At 45.3% G+C, this 23227-nt stretch overlaps 1 protein-coding gene across 9 annotated transcripts in view; it reads left to right on the top strand.

The window, feature by feature from the left end:
* LOC119431025 (TBC1 domain family member 25-like) overlaps positions 1-23227 on the top strand; it is a 330392-nt gene that overhangs the window by 42129 nt on the left and 265036 nt on the right. The window contains exon 2 of one of the 9 annotated variants that reach the window (XM_049657439.1): positions 8243-8361. The exons of 4 other annotated variants lie outside the window; for them this stretch is intronic. In XM_049657439.1, the coding sequence (XP_049513396.1) occupies positions 8308-8361 (54 nt within the window). In that variant the 5' untranslated portion in view covers positions 8243-8307. Of the gene's footprint in view, positions 1-8237; positions 8362-20432; positions 21115-23227 lie in introns of those variants that run through there. 4 more of the 9 variants (XM_049657437.1, XM_049657440.1, XM_049657444.1 and 1 more) reach the window with 4 other exon arrangements.

Here is a 23227-nt window from a genome sequence, read left to right as displayed (position 1 = left end):
TGTCTCAAGGTGAGCATGAGTGCTAAGTCCTAACATACATCTGAGCGTGTTTGAAAGCAGAACCAAACAGAGTTTTCTGCAAACGCCACATTCGAGTTGAGGCTATATTCACAGCATAGCTGCAGTGCACGCTGCTTGCTGTAGAGACTACCATCATAATAAACATGCACGGCATTGTTGACATGTAGCATCGCCTCAGCGGGTTAAGATACGATTTGTTGCCCTTTTGCACATAAGCACGCGTCTATATTGTGCGAATTAGGGCACCACAGCTGCACCACTCGTTTCAAGCACAGTACTCAAACCACACATTCAGCGCTGAACCGTGGGCGGTCGACGCAGTCACTTTTTGTGACTTGTAGAGAGCAGCACATCCCTCGACGTCCGTTATGCTAAGGCGGACACGGCGACGCCACATCGCGGTTCGCTGAACTGCGCTGCCGAGGCGCTACGCCACTTCGACATTTCAATCGTCACCACCTCCGCATTGTCAAGGAACACGGATCACACAACGCAGGTTCTGTATTGCCAGAGCTCACCGAGGCCAAAGCCGCAGTGCCACACAAGCACTACTCACGGCTTTCCGCCAAGTAACACAGAACCTACAACAAATACACAAGCAACGCAAGCACAATCACACACGCAATGTTGAACAACGCGCGCGGGGGGCGCGGGGGCCAGAACGATCACGCCGAGAACGAACGCGCCATCCCATCCGTCGTCACTTTTAGCGCCACCATCGCGCCTTCTCAAAGTCCCTAAATGATCGTGTTCCTAGGTGCCTAGATCTGGTCACGTGAGGGATTTTTGTACGACATTTAGACGCACGCGCTCGGCACCAAGGAGGTTATAAAAAAACTTCTGGAGTGGAGATCCCCTATGCGCGCCCATGCGACCGGCGAAGCCTGGAAAACCGGTTGGCGGCCATCTTGCTCCAGGCAAGAACGAGCGCTGCTTGCGCGCTGGTAGCGTAACCAGTGCGATTTCGTGGTGGCGTTTATGATGAAAGCGGGAGAATTACTATGATTTATTTAGCGCAGATGTTTTTTTTTAATGCGACACCTTTTATGCATACCTCATGGTGGGTTGTCCGTCTCAAGGCCGTTTCAAACTGTGCTGTTGACACGAAATGATCCTCTTAGGATAAGATGTGATAGCGCGCGCAATATCACTATCAAGTATACAATATTAATTAAGCATGTGAACTGCAGTGACAATGAATATAGATAGGTGAATGAAGTGTGTTGAGGCTGTAATATGTTGAATTAGGAGTAAATAATCGTGGATTCAAGGGTTTAGCTGGGTGATAGGAGTTCAACGAAGGTAATGATGGGAAGAACACGCGGTGCTGGGCTAGTTGATGATGATGGGAAAGCCACATTTAACATTCTAAAAGTGATTACGCGATTGAACTGAGGCGATAAAGCGTGCACAGAGAGGTGAATTAGGCGAATTTAGAGTGACTTTTGCTGAAAGAATTGTGACGAAATAAGTGACGAAGACTCCGTAAAGAAGTGGAAAGCGGCCGTCGTATCCCAGTAATCTTTGTCATGTCAGGCTAAGGACAAATGCACAAGGCAGTTGTTAACGCAAGAATACGTGGGCTGAAGCTGTAACGCGTTTCATGCTCATCAGCTTGCCACATTACCGAAGTGACCCGAAGTACAAGGTGAAATCAGTAAAGCGGTAAATAAATTTTTATTATGTCCTGGCTGTTTTGATAAAAATAAGCATAAAACAACAATGCTGGAAAAAATGAATAAAATATTGCTAACTACCTGGTGCATCACAGTGTATACTATAGGAAAACAATACCAAACAGTCATACATAAATGCAAACACTCAAAAACAAACATATTTTTGGCTGCGCAAAACAAAAACAAAAAAAATTGCACCAATGCCCCAAATTAAAGGCATGGTGATAATGTCACTCTTAAGGCACACGGTTCAGTAACTACGATAATGGCTTTTAAATATTGTAAAGATCGTGAGTCCGCAATAGAGGAATTTGTATGAACTCTGATTTGTATAGAGCTTTACACGACCGCATGCACGCAACTTGCTCTCCGAAAACAGTAATATTCGCGATCCAGCCTAAGTTAAATTACGCCGAGATAGGATACCTATGGCTGCACAAGAACTGTTGTTGCTCCAGGCACATATCGTGTTGTTACACACACGATATGTGACTGGCAATACTCTTATTTGCCAGTTAGGTCAGTTATTTTCTTGTTTTGATGCGAAAGAGTTGCGTGCCACGCTTATAAACAGCCAACTTGTGAGACGCAGCTACGACGTCCGCCAGGTCTGTGAGCTGTATCATTTTATATAAATAAGTAGTAAATAATTCCTCTCGACATGGAGAATCTCATATGCAAGCGTTCCGGAAATATATACGAACAACAAGCATTTCTTACGAACTCGCTTTTTTATGCAGATGTGCGGAGAACACTAGAAAAATGGTTGGAATGCTGCCCTGTCGCAGCCTTGTCGTTTGACCAGACCTGTCAAAACAACCCTCTTCAAAGTGCACCGAGCAAAGAACATCCGAATCTTTAGGCGCCCCGCCATCTCTGCGAACAGCGGGCTGCCATGCGCTCACGCAGCGCTTTCTCTTTCGCGAACCTGTCGCACAAACATACGCAGAAAAAAGCTTGTTTCAGCCTATATTAGCCAATTAAAAGTAGATTTCATGAACAACAGCGCTCCTCGACGGAGATAGTGCACAGCAATGGTCGAGCGATTGAAGGCTTTTTCGCGCTACATATACACGTGAAACGTTACTCCTGACTTTGCTTCCCACGATTCGTGCGACGCAGGAGTTCACCATCCCGTTCAGCAGAGCTTGGATGTTCCCTTACAAACGCAGAACTACCGCTCAGCAGACCGTAACTAAGCACTATAAAAGCCGCAACTGCCGAACTACCGCAAGGGCCCAAGCGGCGCAGCTGCGTTTTCTGCCCGGAGCAATATGGCGGTCGCCGGCGTCAGCCGCGGCGCGGCATCTCCACTCCAGAAGTTTTTTTATAACCTCCTTGCTCGGCACCACGACCGGCTTCTCGGAACACTAGCCAATATTCTAGGCACGATCCGGAGGCCAAGGCAAGCTTCCGGTACGGACCCTGCTTCCGGAACGATGCGGCTGTACGCTAGGTTACGGTGGCTAGATGGGTTGATGTGCCGACCGGCGTGTCTGGAGCGTAGTTCACCGCTTCTCCGCGTCATGACGCAAAATTGGCGCTGCGGTCAGTAGAACGGTTCCGCAGCGCGCGTCGTCTGCTACAGGGGGCTGGCGGCGAGCAAAAAAAAAAAAAAAAAAAAAAAAAAAAAATAAAGCCCGTATTTCAATAGTTGTATGTCGTCTGTTCGTGTCAGTTTCAAAGGTGAAGAGCTCCGCGTCTCTCGTACTGTTTGCAAGTTCCTAAGCGATGTGGAATGTTCCAGGTCGGAAAAATGACCAGCGAGATTAGCGGCGGCATTGTTCCACCAAAGAAGACCACCACGGAGACTTACTGCTTCGCTCCGAACTGCAAGTCGGGCTCTAAATTTGTGAGAAAGACAGCGAAAATGTTGCGCTGTCTGACAGCGGAAATGTAGCCCCGGGCTGCTCAGTAGCTTGCTCAGTATCGGCGACGTTAATGATCAAGCCGTACACCGAAAAGCGTCCGTCTATGAGCTCCCTCGACATTGGAAATTTGCAAGCCGCACATGAAGTGCTCAGCGCCTGCGACATCGAGCACCGCTGCGCTGCTACAGGGAAAAGAAAAGTGACTCTAGGCTTATATATAGCAGGCTATGTAGCAAGGAAGTTCCTGCAAAGAACCAAGTGCTCCGATTGCTCAGGGACATTACTGAATTGAACATAATGAGTAGGTCAGGGCTGTTGCTCCCTTTTGAAGCAAAAAAAAAAAAAAAAAAAAAACTGATAGCATCGCTCGAAGACTCCATCAAGCTGTGCTTCCGTTTAAATGAGTTACGAAGGAACAGTATCGCCAACTTTACATTCTTTCTGCAGCTGAATCTTCCGAATTTGTTCGGCTGTGAGCGGCACAAGAAAGAGCTCACAAACAATGTTGTGAAATTTTATTCAATTACACGCCTTTACTTTCTTGTCAAGGGCAAGAACATGGCGCGTGAAAGTAACAGGGAGAAGAGGAATCACCTGAAGCGGAGGCGTGTGCTGTGAATAATGCTATGATGTGGTGGACCAACGTTGCGACCTTGCTGGCGCTAGGCTATTTATGTTGGTGCGTCAAGTTATGAGAGCGTTTCTTGTATTTTAAATATATTCATAAATCTAGCCCAAGACGTATTGCTTTATTTTATTGCAACCAAACAGTGAACCATATGCCACTTACCAACACAATTCGTCTAGTAACAATTTAAATACCGCAACTGAGGCAGCAATAAACACAATAGCTGGATTTCTCGAAATTGAAACATTAGAACTCAATATCACGCAAACACGTTTCCATATACCGTATAAAACCACTGCAGTTTTGTTTTATGCATGGAAAAAATGCATCTACGTATTTAATGCAATGGTCTGGAGCGCCGCATTTGTACCAATAAATATATGTGACCAATCGCCAAGCTAGAAAATTTACTTCAGCATATCGTGTCTTCTGAGTAGACGACAGTAACAAATTCCCCAATTCTGGCTTTGCTTACTCTGCTTGAAACGCCATTGTATAACGCGTACTTCAAAGCTAGAGCAGAGGCAGCGATACTATCAAACACGCTGCTCGTCTACACCACGACCTACTGAATTACAGACCTGCACAGATCTCCCTGCTCCAGCACGCCTGGTCTAGTTCACCCCTTTTGCCGCTAGGGATAGAACGTAAGAGCAGAGTGGCGCTAGTTATAACCTGTTCGCTGTCGTCTGCTTCTGCGATTGCTTCCAGCGCTCGTGCCGCTATTTCGGCAGCCACAAATCGTTTACATTGTTTGTAAATGCATAAATTCACGAAAATAAAGAAGAAAACAAAATTTGCAAATGATTACTTCTCATTTCAATCACGAGATACAGTAAGAAGAGCGGTGCAAGAAAGGAAAACGAGTACAGCCGGCAGACGATAAGATTTCCTTCGCAGTTGGGGGGGGGGGGGGGGGGGGGGAATCTGATTACCAGAAGATTCATGGGATAAAACATAGTACAATGGAGTAATAATGAAATAGAATAATAAAGAACTGGTCATATTGATATGAACAAGGAAATTTAAAATAATCACGCAGACGATATGTATACGCAGACCACACAGAAACTGCGTGAATCTGCAGACGCTGCTGAAGCATGCAACTTCAGCCTTGACTACATGCAGCTTGCTTGAGTTAATTACAGATGGGATAACGTAAACGATCACATTATGGTATACTGCTGTGTGCCATCACGCAAAGCAGAACAAAGCAAGGACTCTAGCATCAGTTTTCACAGTTTCATAAAAGCTTTGCGATGCGTATTTGACGGGCCGAAAAAACACGTAAACAATCACTCGATCAGTTAGTTCTTTTCTTTTTTTTTTTTTTTGTGGAGCAGCGCGAAATTTCCGCATAATGGCAAACCGAGAAAGAATTTGTGTACTATTTTACGTGTTATTACATACCACTACAATGAGTACAGTTAAACAATTTTGACATACTAGCTGTTGTCTTCACAAGAAATGTGAAGACAACAGCTAGCTGTCTTCGCTACAGAAGAGCAGGCGCACACATTCGAACGCCGCCCAGCCGCCCGCCGAGTAGCAGACGAACAGGTTATAAGAGCGCCACCTATGGCCACCGGTTGAACGAAAGTGGGCGCAAGCTGCTCCCATAGAAGCCGGACATCTGTGCAGGTCTGTAGTTCCAGTAGGTTCGTGGTCTACACAGCGCAGCCGACGTTGCGCGCAGCTCAGGCATTCTACTGTCCGCAGCGCCACTTCTGCGTCATGATGCGGAGAAGTGGTGAACTACGCTCGGTCGGCCACGGCCGCCTGGATCGGCGCGCGCGGCGGGGTTGCTACGGCCGTCCCATTCGGCGCGCGCCCCATTGAAAACATGTAATTGAGGAAGTTGCCCCGCACGCCGTGAGGCGGCGCTGTGCTCCCACCCTTCTGCTGACGGCGTCGCGGCCGTGGAGATGCTTGGAGAGATGCGCATTTGACATCGTGCACGTGGTGAAGATAGGTTGATTGTTGGCCCAAAGTGGGCTGAACGTTGCAAGAAACTGTACGAGAATCAAGGCACGTGGTGATAGATTCTTAAGCAGGCTTTACACAGCGACGGTGTTTCCTTGTAGCATAATACGATAGAGATGCAGCTAACGCATAGGCAGGGTGTTTACGCGACTTTGTGCGGCGCATTGCATGCGCCTTGAGACGTATTCTGGCGAGTGAGTTGCCGCTGTGCCGAAGCGCTTCCCCTGACCACGCTCGTCATTATTTTCTTGCGCTCGCTGTTCCCTTCAAAAAGAAACGTCATCATCGTGGTCACTGTATGGCTACGTTCTCGGGTCGAGAGCTGTGTTCACAGAAGTCTTCATATACAGAAATCACGGTGGTAATAATAATTTTGCAGTACATTTTCTCCAGCCTGATGTACCGGCCGAATTAATTATTCGGGGCCTTTGCATGCGCGTCGCATTTACATTGTGAAGTTCCCACGATACATCAGTGGTGCTGAAGCGGCTTTTCCTTCAAGCCTCGAACTGCTATATGTAACTGGGAAGTGTTGCTGCTGAAGGCCCTGTGTAACTAGCATATATGCTTTCATATGCATTTCGCATTGTTGTACCACATTGAATTGAGGCAACTGATTTGTTTTTATAATCTCGCCTGAAATTCTGCGTGTAAATTACTGTATTTTTCAAAAACATGCCGTACTGCTGCGTGCCGTGCTGCAAGTCGAGCACCAAGAAAAAGCTTGGTCTAAGTTTTCACGCATTTCCAGAGGAGGAAACTGGAGCAGTGGAGCTTTAATTTGTCCTCACTTAGAGAGCTGCCCTCTTTTTGCTTGCCAGGCAAACGAAAAGCATGCATCAGCGATTTCTTCATGAATTGCAAGCAAATTTATAAACCCCCTACTCTCAAATATTGGCGCAGTCGTTACGGACACAGCGGCTTACCGCAAGAAACTAATGAGTAAGCCACTGAGCCGAAAAGTTATCCGCGTTTGAAGGAGTACTGCGAGTGCACAATTAAGCGCTGTGTGTTTGCTATCGTAAATAAATTGTAGGTATTGTGAATGTGTTATGCTGGTAATTTCGCCATGAATACAGACATGGCATTCAATTATTTACTGATGGCTCAGAAAGTTGCTGAAAAATGTCTGTCCGTGGCTGTCGACTCAGGTAAGCAGCTTCATACTTCGTGCAGGAAGACGCGCGATGAGTTCGCTTATTTAACACGTTAATTTAATACAATAAACAGCGCATTCGCATGTACAGATGCAAGACTGCCGCGACTTCAGCTCTCCATTTAAAAGCACCGAGTCATATCTCTCGCTTTCCAAGGCGTATTTTGACAGTCAATTGGTCAAGCTGGGGAAAATGCAAGTCATAAACAAAAGTTTGCGGGCTGCGGAATCGCGCAAAAAAAAAAAAAAAAAAAAAAAAAAAATCTTGGTTGCCTCGTCAGTCAGCTGGCATTCCTTCTAGCAGATAGAGCTCGAATGCCTTCTCTCGCGTGCAGGCTTTCCATTGGCATGCTGCGCTTGAGCGCGCGGAAATAATTTTCCCGCAATACTTTGGCTTACGAGTGTACGCGTTTCAGGCAGCATCATCCTGACAGAGGCTGGAGTGCAAAGAAGAAAAAAAAAATAACGTCAAGGGACATCGGTGCTTTTGTGTGCCTTTTTGTTCGGCACAACTTCTCGCGGTTTCTTATAAAGCGATATTTTCATTATAGCGCGAATTATAGCGCAAATCGTCTCGCGCGCAGCAGTAGCAAGGGCGTTGAGGGGTGGGAGGCGCGCGCCGCGGTGCGGCGAAAGCAGCGGCCACGCCCCTTTCCGCAATTACACCACAGAACACCCATTACACCCTCTCCGTCCGAATGGGACGGCCGGAGCAACCCCGCCGCGCGCGCCGATCCAGGCGGCCGTGGGTCGGCACACCTACCCATCTAGCCACCGTAGCTAGGTTGTAGCAGTTGTATACAAGGTCGTTGTGTACGCGGGTGCTCTGTGGTGTGGGTATGAGCCGCCTGCTGCCGTCGTGTTGTGCGCGAATTTCGGCTGTGCGCGTAACCTACGCGGTGCGCGTCGCGGTTCCCTGCTTTCCAGACAGCGCACGTGGGGAGTTCTTGTGAGTGAACCTCGACGCCCACTATGTCCGGAGTGGTGGGCTTCCACGCTCGCGAAGCCATCCGCGTCAAGGCAAAGGTCAGTCGAGTGTGTCGCGCGTGTGCTGGCGTGCGTCCGATATGTAAACTCCGGTAGGGTTAGTCTGCCTCTCTAAATGGATGTTATGTCACGCACATCGCGAGCGGCTGCGCGGAATTTGTGTTTTCATTATTCGCTCGCGCAGAGCGTGTTTTGCAAAGCACGTGCACCGCGGATGCGACGGGTAGCTGCTTCTTCTGTGGAATTACTGCGGCAGTAATTCCTTGTGTTTTTTAGAGGGCTGGCTGCTCTGTTAAACGAAAGAGCCCCCTTTTCAGAGCTATTTGAAAGTTTTCACGAAATTACGGCGCCTTGTTATTGGGTACAACTTGGCAGGTGCATATGGCAGCAACACGATTGCACGCTTCGGAAGGTTCCCAGTTAGGCATTTTACAGTTCAACCGTTCACATCCGACAACTTTTTGGTTGATGAGGTTGGCTTTTTTCTGAGCCAAGTTTATTTGTTAGTGGAACATATGAGAATTGTGAATGCGAGTTTTGTGCTTACGCGAGGTCCGACCAAGACTGATGATACGACAATCCTTCAACATTTTCATGCACTTTTCCCACCTCAGTTCGCGTTTCCCTTAACTCCCTCTATTTCTATAAAGAAAAAAAAAAGAAAAGAAAAAAAATTGTCTTTCCACCACGCATCAACAGTGGACTTGTCAGTCAGCATCGTCAGTTGAGAATGTCATTCCTTCAGGCCTTCCTTGATTGCTGTAAACAGTTTGATGTTGCTACATCAGTGCAGATATTTCCATGCATTATCATTGAGGACCCATGCTGAAAGCTTTTAAGGGGGGCTCCTTTGCAATGGTAGCCGTCCAAAAGGCTTTTAATCGTAGTTGGCTTAACTCTTTCGTGCCACTATACAGCTGCGTCAATTATACCCTTTGACATTGACTGCACCATCGACTACATCATAACGTTTTTTGGCGCTCCTTGGTCTTCCCTGGCCCATGTGCCATGAAAACCCATTAATTATTAATCATCATTAACTCTTTCGTCACTACGCCTATAGAAATCAGTCAGATCGACAGTTTTTCTAAACATTTCCATTGAAATCCTGCTACTAGCAACATCGTGCACCATCAGAAATGACAGATTTTCACAATTTTTTGGAGATTGGGGAGTCTGAAAAAATAAAACTTTGACTGGGGGGGGGGTATCGTCGAAACTAGCCTCCAGTGCTCCTAGCACTTCTCCAATAAATAGGCGCATGTTTGCGCTTTGGTTGACCCAGCAGCATAATTTTTTAATGAAAGCCGTAGTGAAGACACGGAAGCTTCTATTGTAATATTTGATTTGCCATATAGGCTGTTTTAACGATGTCTCAAACAGCGTTAGATGCTCATGAGTTTGTCTTATTTTAATGTTTGTGTTCAGCTAATATCACATGCAACTTTATTTCATCCACCATGGATTGCTTTCATTCATCAGAATTTCTACAGCGTATGTACAAATTGTTACGAGTAATCCTTCAAATCGTGGGGGGTTTCACTCGCACAAGAGGAAGCAGTCAATTTCAGAATGAATTTGCGCTGACTTTTTTCACTATAAAATTCTGAATTCCTATGTACCAACCGAAGTTTTATCGACCGAAGCTTGACTAGCTGTCCGATTTCTTACATTTTCAACACTGCCTGTGAATTTATTGCTGCACACAATCAACCGCTTCTAAGAAATGCAGCCAACCATAACGAGAACGAAAAGATGCCCTCCGCATTGTTCCACACCACAAGCGTCAAGCAAGGCACCGTGCCCACACCACGTGCTGACAGACTGGCGGCTCATGCTCGGGAATCGGATGAATGGCACGTGACAGGAGGTGACGAAGAAAGAACGACATTAAAAGAAGTCGAAAACAGTTTTGTTGAGTCTCTTGTGTTCACGGGTTTGCCAAGAATAAGTAAGTTTTCTTAGAAGCGGTTGTTGTAACTGTTGGTTACATTTCTGGTAGAGATGCGGGGTAGATTACGAACCAGGCTGGCAAAGAGCTCCTGTTTCACACCGCGCATTAGGTGCTGCAATTTCTTGTCCTTGTTTGGGTCAGCTCGGCGGAAGAGCTTGGACAATATTGTGCAACACTCCTTATTACCGTACAGCGATGTACATGAACAGTCAATTTCAGAATGAATTTGCGCTGACTTTTTTTCACCATAAAATTCTGAATTCCTATGTACCAACCGAAGTTTTATCGACCGAAGCTTGACTAGCTGTCCGATTTCTTACATTTTCAACACTGCCTGTGAATTTATTGCTGCACACTGTTGTAATCAACCGCATGCAGAGGCACCAGTTGAATACGCACTAGACCACCTTGCTTGCACAGAAAAACTGGTTGAACAGAATAATCAAGTAATCGGAAGCTTCTGCATGCTCCCTGACCTCTGAGAGCCTAAAGAATGCAGTAAAAGACAAACCTGGTGCCTGTTGCAGTAAGTAAAAACAGATGCCTTCTCTACAATAGAGATGTAGCTTTGCACACATGTGCAAAACTACTGAATCACTATGGCTAGTATTTATCCAAATCAGTCTTCATAATAACTTTTTTTTGCATCATGTCACTTACAAAAGTTGGGAACTAGGTGCCAGTTGTGTATTTTGTATACTTCAGATTTTTTTCGCTTTCAGTACTTATGCAAAAAATAGCAAAATATTACTTTCATTCGTGTTCCGTTAGGTGCTTCTTTGAAGTTTCACAGAAGAATTTTGAGACGTTTGAGCAATTAATACTGCTTTACATGCATTAAACGCACCAATGATCAGCCTATAATTTTACGTCCTGAAATAAAATGTTAAAATAAGAAAGCACCAAAAATGAGCACATTTCTAGCGGTAATGAAAGTTAATGTGCGCTACAACTGGGGATGCACACAATTGTGAAGTCTCATAATTGTGACACGAGGACACCTCCTCCAGCTACTGTTTGATGATGTCGCCATGACTTCCCTGACAACCTCCATATCTTAAATAATAATGAATAATAATGCCAAGAGATTAGTCTACAAATATTTTGACTTGTCCTAACTTTGTCCAGCTCTCCCCACATCATTGAGGTCACGGAAACGTGCTTTCACAATGATATTTGCAATGCTGAAGTATCGCTACCAGGTTTCAATCAATATTATAAGGACCGATAGAACTGAAGGTAGAGTTGATGTTGTTTTGTACTTGAAGTTAGAGCACTGCACGGGCCGATTTTTTCAGCCCGGGCCCGGCCCGGGCCCGTTTTTACGTTGGGCTGCCCGCCCGAGCCCGATCAAAACTTTTATGGCAAGACCTGGGCCCGGCCTGTGCCCGGAAATAATCTACGTTACACGCCCGGCCCGGCCTGCCACCCCTTTACCTTAGGCCCGAGCCCGGCTCGAAACCGGCCCGAGACCAAAAAATATATGTTTTTCAGAGTTGAGAGGCCCGAAAATAACTCGCTGCACGTTACATGCACACCACCAGAAAGCCCGAGCCCAGCCCGAGCCCGAGAAAAAACTGCTCTACCCGGCCCGGCCCACGGGCCGGGCCCAGGCTTTCGGGTAAGTCCGAGCCCGTGCGGTGCTATACTTGAAGTTCTCTGTACTGGATGCCTCATCTCAAACAGAGTTGGTTTGGTGAAAAGTTTAATTTGAGTTGACCTTTGTTATTGGGGTCTTTTACCGCCCACCTAGAAATTGGGCTGCATGCCTCAAATATAATATGTATGGTCCACTTTAGCGCTCCTAATATACACTGGCCGTCATTATCATTAGTTGCCCATGATTACCAATTTGTACAGAGAAACACTGAACTTTTCATTAACTTCCGGTTTAAAGCAAATAGGGATGTCACGAGAGGTATGGCGATTTAGATCTGATCTTTTTCAGCCCTCGCGATTATGGTTACGAATGTATTGTTGATGGCATATCTGAGCATGAGGCGGTTTTTACATCCGTTTCTTGTCCTGTACCAAAAGCCCGATATGTTCATTCTACTTTTTGCAGTCTAAACCATGCTGGTGGTTTTAGTATAATTGATGCACTTAGCTCTTTGTTTTTGTCAATTTAAAGTGATTAGTCTCTCCCATGACGTCCATGCTTTAACCCAATGTTTCAGTGATCTTGTGTGATTGTCTTTTGTCCCGTTAAAGACAAGAAAGACAAATACAGAGCTTTCTTAGATTACTCGGAAAATGTCACATCAGGCATGCTGACTTGGCCGCTTGCGCCGTGCTAGATGTGTTGGTGGTACTGCTCGTACTGCTGAGTTTCTTGCCTTTAAGGAGGAATTCTGAAGAAAAACTAATGCAGCACATGATCTTTATTTCCATGTAAAATTTCCGGGTTTGTTAAAAAATAATGCTCGAAAGTTCTGGAGTGCTGTTTGACCTAAAGAATCTACCACTGAATCCTTTGTAATAAATGGCACAGTTACAAGCAATACTCCTAGTATTACTAATGCATTTTTACAAGCAATACTCCTAGTAGTACAAATTCATTTAATACTTACTTTAAATCTGTTTTTTACCCATAACTTAAGAATTCCTCATTTTACCAAACAGACACAAAGTTCATTATTGATATTGTTGTTTCAAACCAGGTTGTGTTAAATTAGATTTTAAATCTAGATTCCAAAAAGAAAGATAGTCCTGAAAATAGAGACAATGCATTCCTCACTAGATGCTCATTATGGACTTGTCATTACAGTGAACTCTCACTTGAGTCACCTTCAAGGGACCTAAGGAAATAGTTCAGTTAACTGAAAGTTAACTAAACTGAATATTCACTAGAATGTGGAACAGCATATAGGACACAGCAGACATCGAGTCAAATGTGTGAAATGCGATCTATGGTGTTATGGATTATGGAACGTAATAGTTGCGTTGCTGCCTATCTCATTTTGAAAAAAAAAAAGACAAATATAAATAATTTTCATTTGCACTGCTGCTCGTAAAGTGCAAGAAGTAACAAAGCTGTCCAGAGAGTCGCGTTTTTTGTGCAGTTCCTCTGGCACAGCTTGTTGCTTAGACACAAAGTCTCGCAACTTTCTAAGGCATCCTAGAGTTGCAGAATTTGAATCTGCCGCTGCCATTTTAACTTCCTCGTCGCACACTACTTCACGATACACACTGGAAACAATTTCCAGATCTCATAGTTCAGCACAGGTAACGAGCCCACTGTCACACTGCATATAGTCTTTAAATGAAGTTTTGCTGTCTACATCCCTGGGTCGACCACCTCGTTGCACTGTTCCTCTCGCTCGCTCTCACCGTACAGGCGGGAAAGGCCGGATTTATGCAGTTATTTGATTTATCAGTTTCAGCAGTTGTTATCCAAAACGAAATGGTCGAACAAAACCGATGAGAAAGAAAAAAACCGGACACACCACGTGGCTCGTCTTTGTCTCCCGAACGGTCGCTTTCCTTGGTGGTCCTGTAAGCACAAGCGATGTTGTGCCGCCGCTGCTGAAGGGGCGATTCGTGGCTGGCGGGCATCGGCTACGCCAGCACTGCAGCACGCAAAACTTCGTCGAACTGATTCCAAATTGAGCCCGGGTCCACTGATCAAGTTCGTTTAACAAATATTTGCTATTCAGAAATTCATTTAACTGAAAGGTTTTTGCATAGAATGTATAGGAAAACCACTGGGGATCTTGTAAAGATTCATAATTCCGAAATATTCGTTAAACCGATGTTCGTACAACTGAGAGTTTACTGTATTTAACTATTATTTTCCAGAAATCTCTTTCAACATCTGCTGTCCTTCCAGCCTGCAAATCTGCTTAAGTTCTTCCACTGTACAAATCCGGGAACAAACAGCCCTGATTGAATTATAGACCCATTTCTGTTACATCTCATTCATGTAAAATACTGGAACATATAATATACAAACATATCATTGAGTTTTTGGAGACAAATAATGTGTTATCTGATGCTCAACTTCTTTGTTAACCTCCAAGTTTCTGCCCCATATGTTAGCACCGGTAGAATGCAATGATTGTACGCTTTTCTTGTCAACGACAGGGGTAAGCTCCCAGTCAGTTGAGAACAAGCTCGAGAACAAGTTAAGGACCGCACAAAAAGCGATGGAACGAAAAATGTTAGGCCGAACATTAAGAGACGGGAAGAGAGCGGTGTGGATTGCGGATCAGAGAACAAACTGGGATGGCCGATATTCTAATGGACATTAAGAGAAAAAAAATGGAGCTGGGCAGGCCATGTGCGTAGGATGTATAACCAGTGGACCATTAGAGTTACAAAATGGGTACCAAGAGAAGGGAAGCGCAGAAAACTAGGTGGGGTGATGAAGTTAGGAAATTTGCAGGCACAAGGGGGGTCAGCTAGCGCGAAACGGGGGCAATTGGAGATCGCAGGGAGATGCAGCCTTTGTCCTGCAGTGGATATAAAAATAGGCTGATGATGATGCTCAACATTGCTTTTGACACAGTTTTAGCACCATTACCAAACTTAGTGAACTCGCTCTTGATATCATCCAGGCTCTAAATGTACATGATCAAATTGATGCACTATTTATAGATTTATCGAAAGCATTTGACGCTGTTACATGCTCTTAACTGTTGAAAAAAGCTGCAGTGGCTTAGCTCGGCTATGCCAGGATATATGTAGCGTTAGCAAAGGTACAGCTGATTATTCTTAGCTTTCCTGGTTGTCTCCTACGCTCAACCGCTAATTGCCAGGCAACTACTTCAGGATCCGATGAGTCAAGCTTCTCCGTTCTTCTGCGCTGTTGAGCAGCATTTGTGCTCTCCTTCTCCATGGCTATACCACACTGGCAAACGCCAGTCAGAAGTGCAGCGGCTCCAGCGCAGTGTCAGACGGCGACTGCACAGCGAGCGCGCGCCGGCGCCAGTGCGTCTACCACGACTACGACGTCACTCCTCTGGAATGCGCAGACCGGCGGCGGCGGAGTGCGCGAGAGGTGCCGGCTCCGGTGCGCAAGCCGTGTGACATCACTGATCCTTGCGCATGCGCAGCACGGCTCTTGATGTGCCGCGCGAAACGGGCTTGGCTAGGCCAGTGTAGCTAACGCTACAAAAGCTCTCCATTATTCTCGACAACCATGCATCATTTAAATGGATTGCTTCTTTTCTCTCCAATTGGCCTTAATATGTACCCTTTAAATCTTTCCAATCTTAGCTCTTTTGTTACGACACCCATTGAACTTGGGTCACCGATGACCCAAAAATGAAAAAAATACCGGCATTCCTATACTGGACTAGCTGTGCCACCTAGCGCATTTTCTAAGCGCTAATGTTTCATTTTTTGAGCTGTGGCTATTTTTAACAGCGGCTCAAAGAGTGCGGTTTGCTTCATTAGTGCATGAAGATAGACGATCCGGTCACCTCACCCTCCCACCAACGACATCCTTCTGGTGATTCTGTCGCATCTGCAAGTGATTATTCTGCTGTTGCCAGCAGCATTGACTCTGAGGATGATATCAGATCGTTGAATTTTAGTTTGGACGATGGGGGCTCGCAAAAAGACCATCGTCACCTGCTTGGTGGTATTTTTTTATGAGCTGCCATTTAGCATAATTTCCCCATGGTTCAACAGCTCATTTATTTCTATACTTACTGGTATCATTGTATTATCCATTGCTTGGAAAACTTGTAGAGGGAAAAAATATAATTGTGGCACCTGATGGAACAAGGCAGTTTCCACTAGTCAGAAAAAAATTTTTACTCATATGCTTTATGAGCGAGATAATTTAAACATTCTTCTTTTATATACAATTGACTTGCAAACATTTTTTATATATCAGATTATTTTTCTTTTTTTCTCCTTTTATATTATGAGCACCACATTGGAAATGCTGTATGCAATTTTCAATAAATGTTTTTTTACTAAATATTACTTCTCACATGCTAATATTTGTTTTTAAAAGTAACATCCTTGGAAAATACATTCATTTAGCTTTGTATTAATTTATAGCATGTCACTGTAATCGTGATATTTATTAAAAAGATAATTACAATAACATACAAGTGGCACAATTTCCCACGGAAACGAAAGAGTTAAGTCCACTTCTTTCAATTTATATAAGGGATTTACCACGTATCATTCCTGTTAAAATCTGCATGTGTGCTGATTGTATTCTGTACGGTACGATTAAGACTCCTAATGATCACGACATACTTAACGATTCATTTGCATCATTTCAAATTCAAATAACTTCCAATAAACTTTCTATGTCATTGGCTAGATGCACTTTCCCATCTTATTTCGCTTTAATCGTTCTCTAGAAGTTGTCATCATCAGCCTATATTGTCGCAATAGGCTTTAAGAACACTGCAGAGGGCTTCAGCTTGAGCAGGTGTAAGGTCAGAGGAAACCATCTTCTCAATGTCGACGTCACTGCCGTGGGATGATGTCACGGTATGGGCTGAGCTGTAACAATCTTCGACTGTGAATGGCTCGACCTCATCATCCTGCAGAGCGCTAATTATAGCCAAGGAGATCCCCTGAGGCAGGACTTGCGCGGTTAGTTTGAAATTGACAAGGGGAAGGCAGGTGTGGTTGCCAGTAATTGTCAGCATAGTGTGCGGCACGATAGCACCATGTGTAAGTATAACAGCTGGGATTGGTGAGACCACGTAATTGCCGTCAGGTACAGCTGGTGAGGAAAACCAGTCGACGTGTGTCACAGAGTGAGCCGGTAGGTGAATAAAATCCATGCATCTCAAATGGCTTGGAGGCGGGTCCACAGAGTTGGCAAAAAGAGGCAAGTCAAGGCGAAGTGAGCCTGCCGAACAGTCAATGAGGGCAGAATGACTGGCGAGGAAATCCAGACCGAGAATGAGTTCGTGAGGGCAATGCTCGATGACGGTGAAGAGAACGACGGTGTGTCTCTTAGCAATGGCAGAGCACATGCCAAAAATAACGACAGTCCCTTCGTCGGCGACTTGTAGAGCTCGGTTTGGGGCAGGCATCAGAACTTTCTTGAGCCGACGGCGAAGAGCAGCACTCATAATGGACACATGCACCTCGGTGTCAATCAATGCGCACGCAGGAACATTGTCGACGAGATCGTCCAAAAGATTCTTGTTCGTGGGTAAGGTGAAGCGAGGATTTCGTGCCAATGTCGTCATTGCAGCTCCAGAAGCTGCACTGTCTAGTTTTGCTGTCGGGGGTGCGGCGAGAAGGTCGGAGTAGGTCGGTGTGTCCACTGCAGGACGAAGGCCTCTCCCTGCAATCTCCAATTACCCATGCTTTGCGCTAACTGATTCCAACTTGCGCCCGCAAATTTCCTAACTTCATCACCTCACCTAGTTTTTTGCCGTCCTCAACTGCACTTCCCTTCTCTTGGTATCCATTCTGTAACTCTAATGGTCCACCGGTTATCCATCCTACGCATTACATGGCCTGCCCAGCTCCATTTTTTCCGCTTAATGTCAACTAGAATATCGGCTCTTCCCATTTGTTCTCTGATCCACACTGCTCTCTTTCTGTCTCGTAACGTTAGGCCTAACATTTTTCGTTCCATCACTCTTTGTGCGGTCCTTAACTTGTTCTCGAGCTGTCAGCACCAGTAGAATGCAATGATTCTACACTTCTTTTCAACGACAGTGGTAAGCTCCCAGTCAGGATTTGGCAATGCCTGCCGTATGCACTCAAACCCAATTTTATTCTTCTGTAAATTTCTCTCTCATGATCAGGGTCCCCTGTGAGTAAATCACCTAGGTAAACATACTCTTTAACAGACTGTAGGGGCTGACTGGCGAGCTTGAATTCTTGTTCTCTTGCCAGGCTATTTAACATTATCTTTGTCTTCTGCATATTAATCTTCAACCCCACTCTTACACTTTCTCGGTTAAGGTCCTCAATCATTTGCTGTAATTCGTCCCCATTGTTGCTGAATAGGACAATGTCATCTGGAAACCAAAGGTTACTGAGATATTTGCCACTGATCCTCACTCCTAAGCCTTCTCAGTCGAAGAGGTTGAATACTTCTAAGCATTGGAGAGATTGTGTCTCCTTGCCTGGACCCCTTTCTTGATAGGTAACTTTCTACTTTTCTTGTGGAGAATCAAGGTTGCTGTGCAATCCTTGTAGATATTTGCTAAGATACTCACGTATGCCTTCTGTGCTCCTTGATTACACAATGCCTCTATGACTGCTGGTATCTCTACTGAATCAAATGCTTTTTCATAATCTATGAAAGCCATATATAGAGGTTGATTGTACTCCGCAGATTTCTCCATTACCTGATTGATGACATGGATGTGATTCACCGTAGAATATCCCTTCCTGAAGCCAGCCTGTTGTCTTTGTTGGCTGAAGTCAAGTGTTGCCCTGATTCTATTGGAAATTATCTTGGTGAATATTTTATACAATACTGAAAGCAAGCTGACGGGTCTATAATTCTTCAATTCTTTTAACGTCTCCCTTCTTATGGATGAGTATAATGGTGGCGTTTTTCCAGCTTTCTGGTGCACTTGAAGTCGTGAGGCATTGCATATAAAGGGCTGCAAGCTTTTCAAGCATGATATCTCCTCCATCTTTGATTAAATCGACTGCTATTCCATCTTCTCCAGCAGCTTTTCCCCTGGTCATGTCTTTCAAGGCTCTGCTAACTTCATTGCTAATTATGGAAGGAGCCTCTGTATCCTCTTCATGAGTACTTCAAATGAAAGTAGCTTGGCTGCTCTGCATATTGTACAGGTCAGTATAGAATTGTTCCGCTGCTTTTACTATGTCATCGAAATTGCTGATGATATTACCCTGCTTATCTTTCAGTGCATACATCTTGCCTTGTCCTATGCCAAGCTTTATGCCAAGCTTTCTTCTTACTGATTTTATGCTGAGTCCATATTTTACGGCCTCCTCAATCTTTCCCACGTTATAATTTCGGATATCTTTTACTTTCTTCTTGTTGATCAGTTTCGACAGTTCGGCAAATTCTATCTGATCTCGCGTTTGACACTTTCATGTTTTGCCGTTTCTTTATTAGGTCCTTTGTTACTTGGGAGAGCTTACCTACTGGTTGCCTTGGTGCCTTACCTCCCACTTCAGTTGTTGCTTCTGAGATCAGCCTAGTTATGGTTTCATTCATTACCTCTATGTTGTCTTCATCTTCCTGTTCTAAAGCTGCATATTTGTTTGCAGCCTGAATTGGTCTGCTTTTACCCTTACTGCGTTTAGGTTGGCCTGTTTATTGGCTAATTTTATTCTTTCTCACTTCAAATTGAGAGAAATCCTAGACCTCACTAACCTATGGTCACGGCACTTTACCCTACCTTACACTTCTTCATCCTGCACTATGCTGGGATCAGCAGAGAGTATGAAATCTATTACTTGTTTCTCCATTAGGAGTTTTCCAGGTCCACTTCCTGTTGCTTCACTTCCTGAAGAAGGTATTCCTTATTTGGAGCCTATTTATTTTTGCGAATTCTACTAACATCTCTCCTCTAGTGTTCCTAGAATCGATAACGTAGTTGCCAATTGCTTGCTCACCAGCCTGCTTTTTCCCCACTTTTGCTTTAATGTCGCCCATGACTACAGTATATTGAGTTTCTTCCTTTCTTATTGCTAATTCAACATCTTCATAAAACTGTTCTATTTCTTATTCATCGTGACTGGAGGTTGGGGCGTAGGCTTATACTACCTTCATTCTATACCTCCTATTCAGCTTTCTTGCCAACCCTTGTTTCGCACTGATTGCGAAATCTCTCTTATCTGGAAGACCTATGTAGCAGAGGACGTGGCCGTTAGTGAGCACTGTATAAGCCTCACCAGTTCTTCTCACCTCACTAAGGCCTATAATATCCCAGGTAATACCTGATAATTCTTCAAATAGCCCTGCTAAGCTAGCCTCACTCGATAGGGTGCGCGTGTTGAACGTTGCCAGGTTCAGTTTCCAGTGGCGGCCTGTCCGGACCCAGAGATTCTTAGCACTCTCTGCCGCGCCGCCTTGGTCAGGTGCTCCGCAGCCGCTGGGAAATAAACAGTTACTGTTATGCAAATATAATGCATGCAGCTTTCAAAGAGAAGGCACGACGAAGCGCATGCACACAACGCCAGAGAACTGTTAGCCTTCGGGAGAAAGAATGAGCACTGCCCTTTTCATCGAACATAGTCACTCTTACCGGTATCGTTTTCATATCAATGCCCTTATTTTCAAGAATATTTAGCAAGCTAGCGAGTCGATATCGTAGCATCTGCTTTCCAAAATTCGTACGGCTACGACTGACACTCCATCGTTCAGCATTGCGGGTAGCATAAACAATCTCATTTATTTGAAGCCTTGCAAGGGGTTCTGCATTTATTGAATAGGAGCGAAATAGTTTGAAATGATGAAGTGAAACCACATTACCGATGTGCATTTTCTTTAACCGGGCACCTTGATGGTCCATGGAGTGCCGAGATGAAACTTAATGACGACGACTTGTTCTGGAAACGGCCCATTGCGCTGAGAGGTTTGTAGAGGCCCGCTGCGAATATTTCATCATACGTGATCCCCCTCTCGTGCAGTGCGCTTTTTGGCGCGTTGCAAGAAGAGCTGCTCACCCGACCGCCGTTGGGTCAAGTGACTGCGCGCGGGGGGGTCGATAAGGCTGCCAAAAGAGGCCGTGTTTTGTCTGACCACGTGTCCTCCGCGGCGCGGTGACAATGGCGCGCCGCCTGGCCGATAGCGGCGGCCGATAGCGTGTGGCTGTTGCCACCGCACTTCCGGACCCGACGCCCACACAGCGCTGGTTGCTGCCATGCACGTGTACTACAGGACTGTCGTCGTCGTGGATGCGTGTCTGGTCGACCAAGTAAGTTTTGGAGATGGCCTTGGCAACCATGTTTCTTGGAGCGCCCCTTGTCATGTTATCGGATGCTGGAGATACGTTAGCCAAGCACGTAAGCGCCAACATTCTGTTTAATCGGACCCTAGGGTGTGCGCCTCTTCTTTTGAGTTGTGCGGGTATTGCGCTATCTATCGCCCAGTACCGACTCGCCAACATGCATTATAGTAAACAAGTTGTGACCCGACAAGTGCGCCCCTTGAGGACTTTCGCTGAGGGAAACTGACGTGCTTCATGACACATCGGGACACGGCCGATGCGGTGTCTTATCCAGCGTTTTTCGAGGAAAACTGACGTGCTTCATGACACATCGGGACACGGCCGATGCGGTGTCTTATTCAGCGTTTCAAGTAGTACGGCACCCGAGCTAGGGAACGGTGCTCTGCGTTGTCGCGGGCTGTGACCAATACGTGCTGTCTATTATTTATTTGAAAATAGCATTGGCCAATATAGGAACGGTGAACAAAAGTAACAAATGAGCACATCTATGCAATTGCACTTTGGAGCATCACGTCATTACCGTAGAAAAGTTATCCTTGCTAGCATACTGAAAAAGGCAGAAAAAGAATCGCGGTATCTTTGTATGAAATACACTCGTACAATACAGCAAGAACACATTAGCACATCAACATCAATACAGTAACACAATACAAAGGCCGTCCTTGCAAACAGTGCGAAACAAATGTTGGCAAGAAATCGCGAGTTTCGGCATTTACAATGGGGATGACTGTTTCATTTGTGCGCGGTCGACAAAGTGTTTCAAGTAGTTGGTTCCCTTACGTGCTGTGTTTATTTACGGCGGCATTTCTTCGTTTATGATTGATTGAAAACACGTTTTGTCACTTTCGCGCAAGTATGTTGCTGCGGTGATTGTCGTCATTTATGTAGCCTATGCAGTAAAGTCCTTTAAGCAGAGAAATGGATGGATGGAAACAACTTTATTCAAATCCGGCGAAGTTTAATGACCCGGGCTCAGGTCTCCCATGAGGGGCCTCGTCGCCGCCTCCCGGGCCCGCTGGACTGCCCAAGCAGAGAAAGGTCAGCCTCGTTAAACATTGGGCAATCACGCCCGCGGTATAACTGCACTTGCACTATGTATAGGGGTACCGCACCTTATGTTCCAGCATTTTTCCCTTCTGTGGTGATTGATGCATAAGTACTTGATCTGGTTATGTGATTCCGTACATCAACACTTTCTAACAATCGCGTGGCTGCCGACAGACCGCTAAGAATATTGTTTCGAAATGAAAACACTTGTTCGGACTCTAATATATCTAACAGGTTCTTGGAGTTGACCTGCCGCTCCCCGTAGATGTTATTTGCACGTCTCTTGTGGACATTGGCCATTATCATGTTGTTCCATGGTTCCCTGTGTCGAGACTGGCATGGCAGACCCCTTCCTTCCATTCATTGACGATTTCGCTTGAGAACAGTGATTTTTGACGTCAACAAGCTTAGCCACCCATTCAGCGTTATTTTGGATAATATTAAAGGGACACTAAAGAGAAACCGGAAGTTGAGCTTAAATGGTAGATTATCCTTTCACGATCACAGCCATACCATTCTTACTGTAAACAGATGTTTAATAGGCGAGAAAATAGCGAAAAACTGAAGGATAGGTGCTGACGCCCCTTCGAATTTCCCGCACTACATGTTCTGACGTCGGAGATTACAAATGCAGGCCGGTCGCGATTGGTCGAGAGCGATTTATCGCTGTTAATAAAACAGCAAAATGAAATACACCTTAAACGTACATAAACAGCATTTGCCAACTTTTTAAACCGTTTCAAGCGAGGAAGTACAAGTTTAGCACAAAATTAAATAAATAAGAAAAAATGGCATGGCGATACATCCGGTCGTGATAGTTTCGTAGTTTCGTTTTTGGTCAATGCATCGTCGCGCGCGCCTGTTCCGCTCTACGGTGTTTGGTTGCGTGTTGCGTGGCTCAAAAAACGTTGACTTCGCTGGAAACAGCCAGAAAATGCCTCGTGTGTGTAGTGTTGAGGGCTGTATAAATGGCCCAAGGTGCTTGCTCAGGAGCAGCGGCAGTGTTTACTCGATTGTGTCCTTTCATGTGGTG

This window comes from Dermacentor silvarum, chromosome 10 (genome assembly GCF_013339745.2).
Source record: "Dermacentor silvarum isolate Dsil-2018 chromosome 10, BIME_Dsil_1.4, whole genome shotgun sequence".
Lineage (NCBI taxonomy): Eukaryota > Metazoa > Arthropoda > Arachnida > Ixodida > Ixodidae > Dermacentor > Dermacentor silvarum.
Note: the sequence above shows the minus strand (reverse complement) of the source record. Positions and strands in the feature narration are given on the sequence as shown.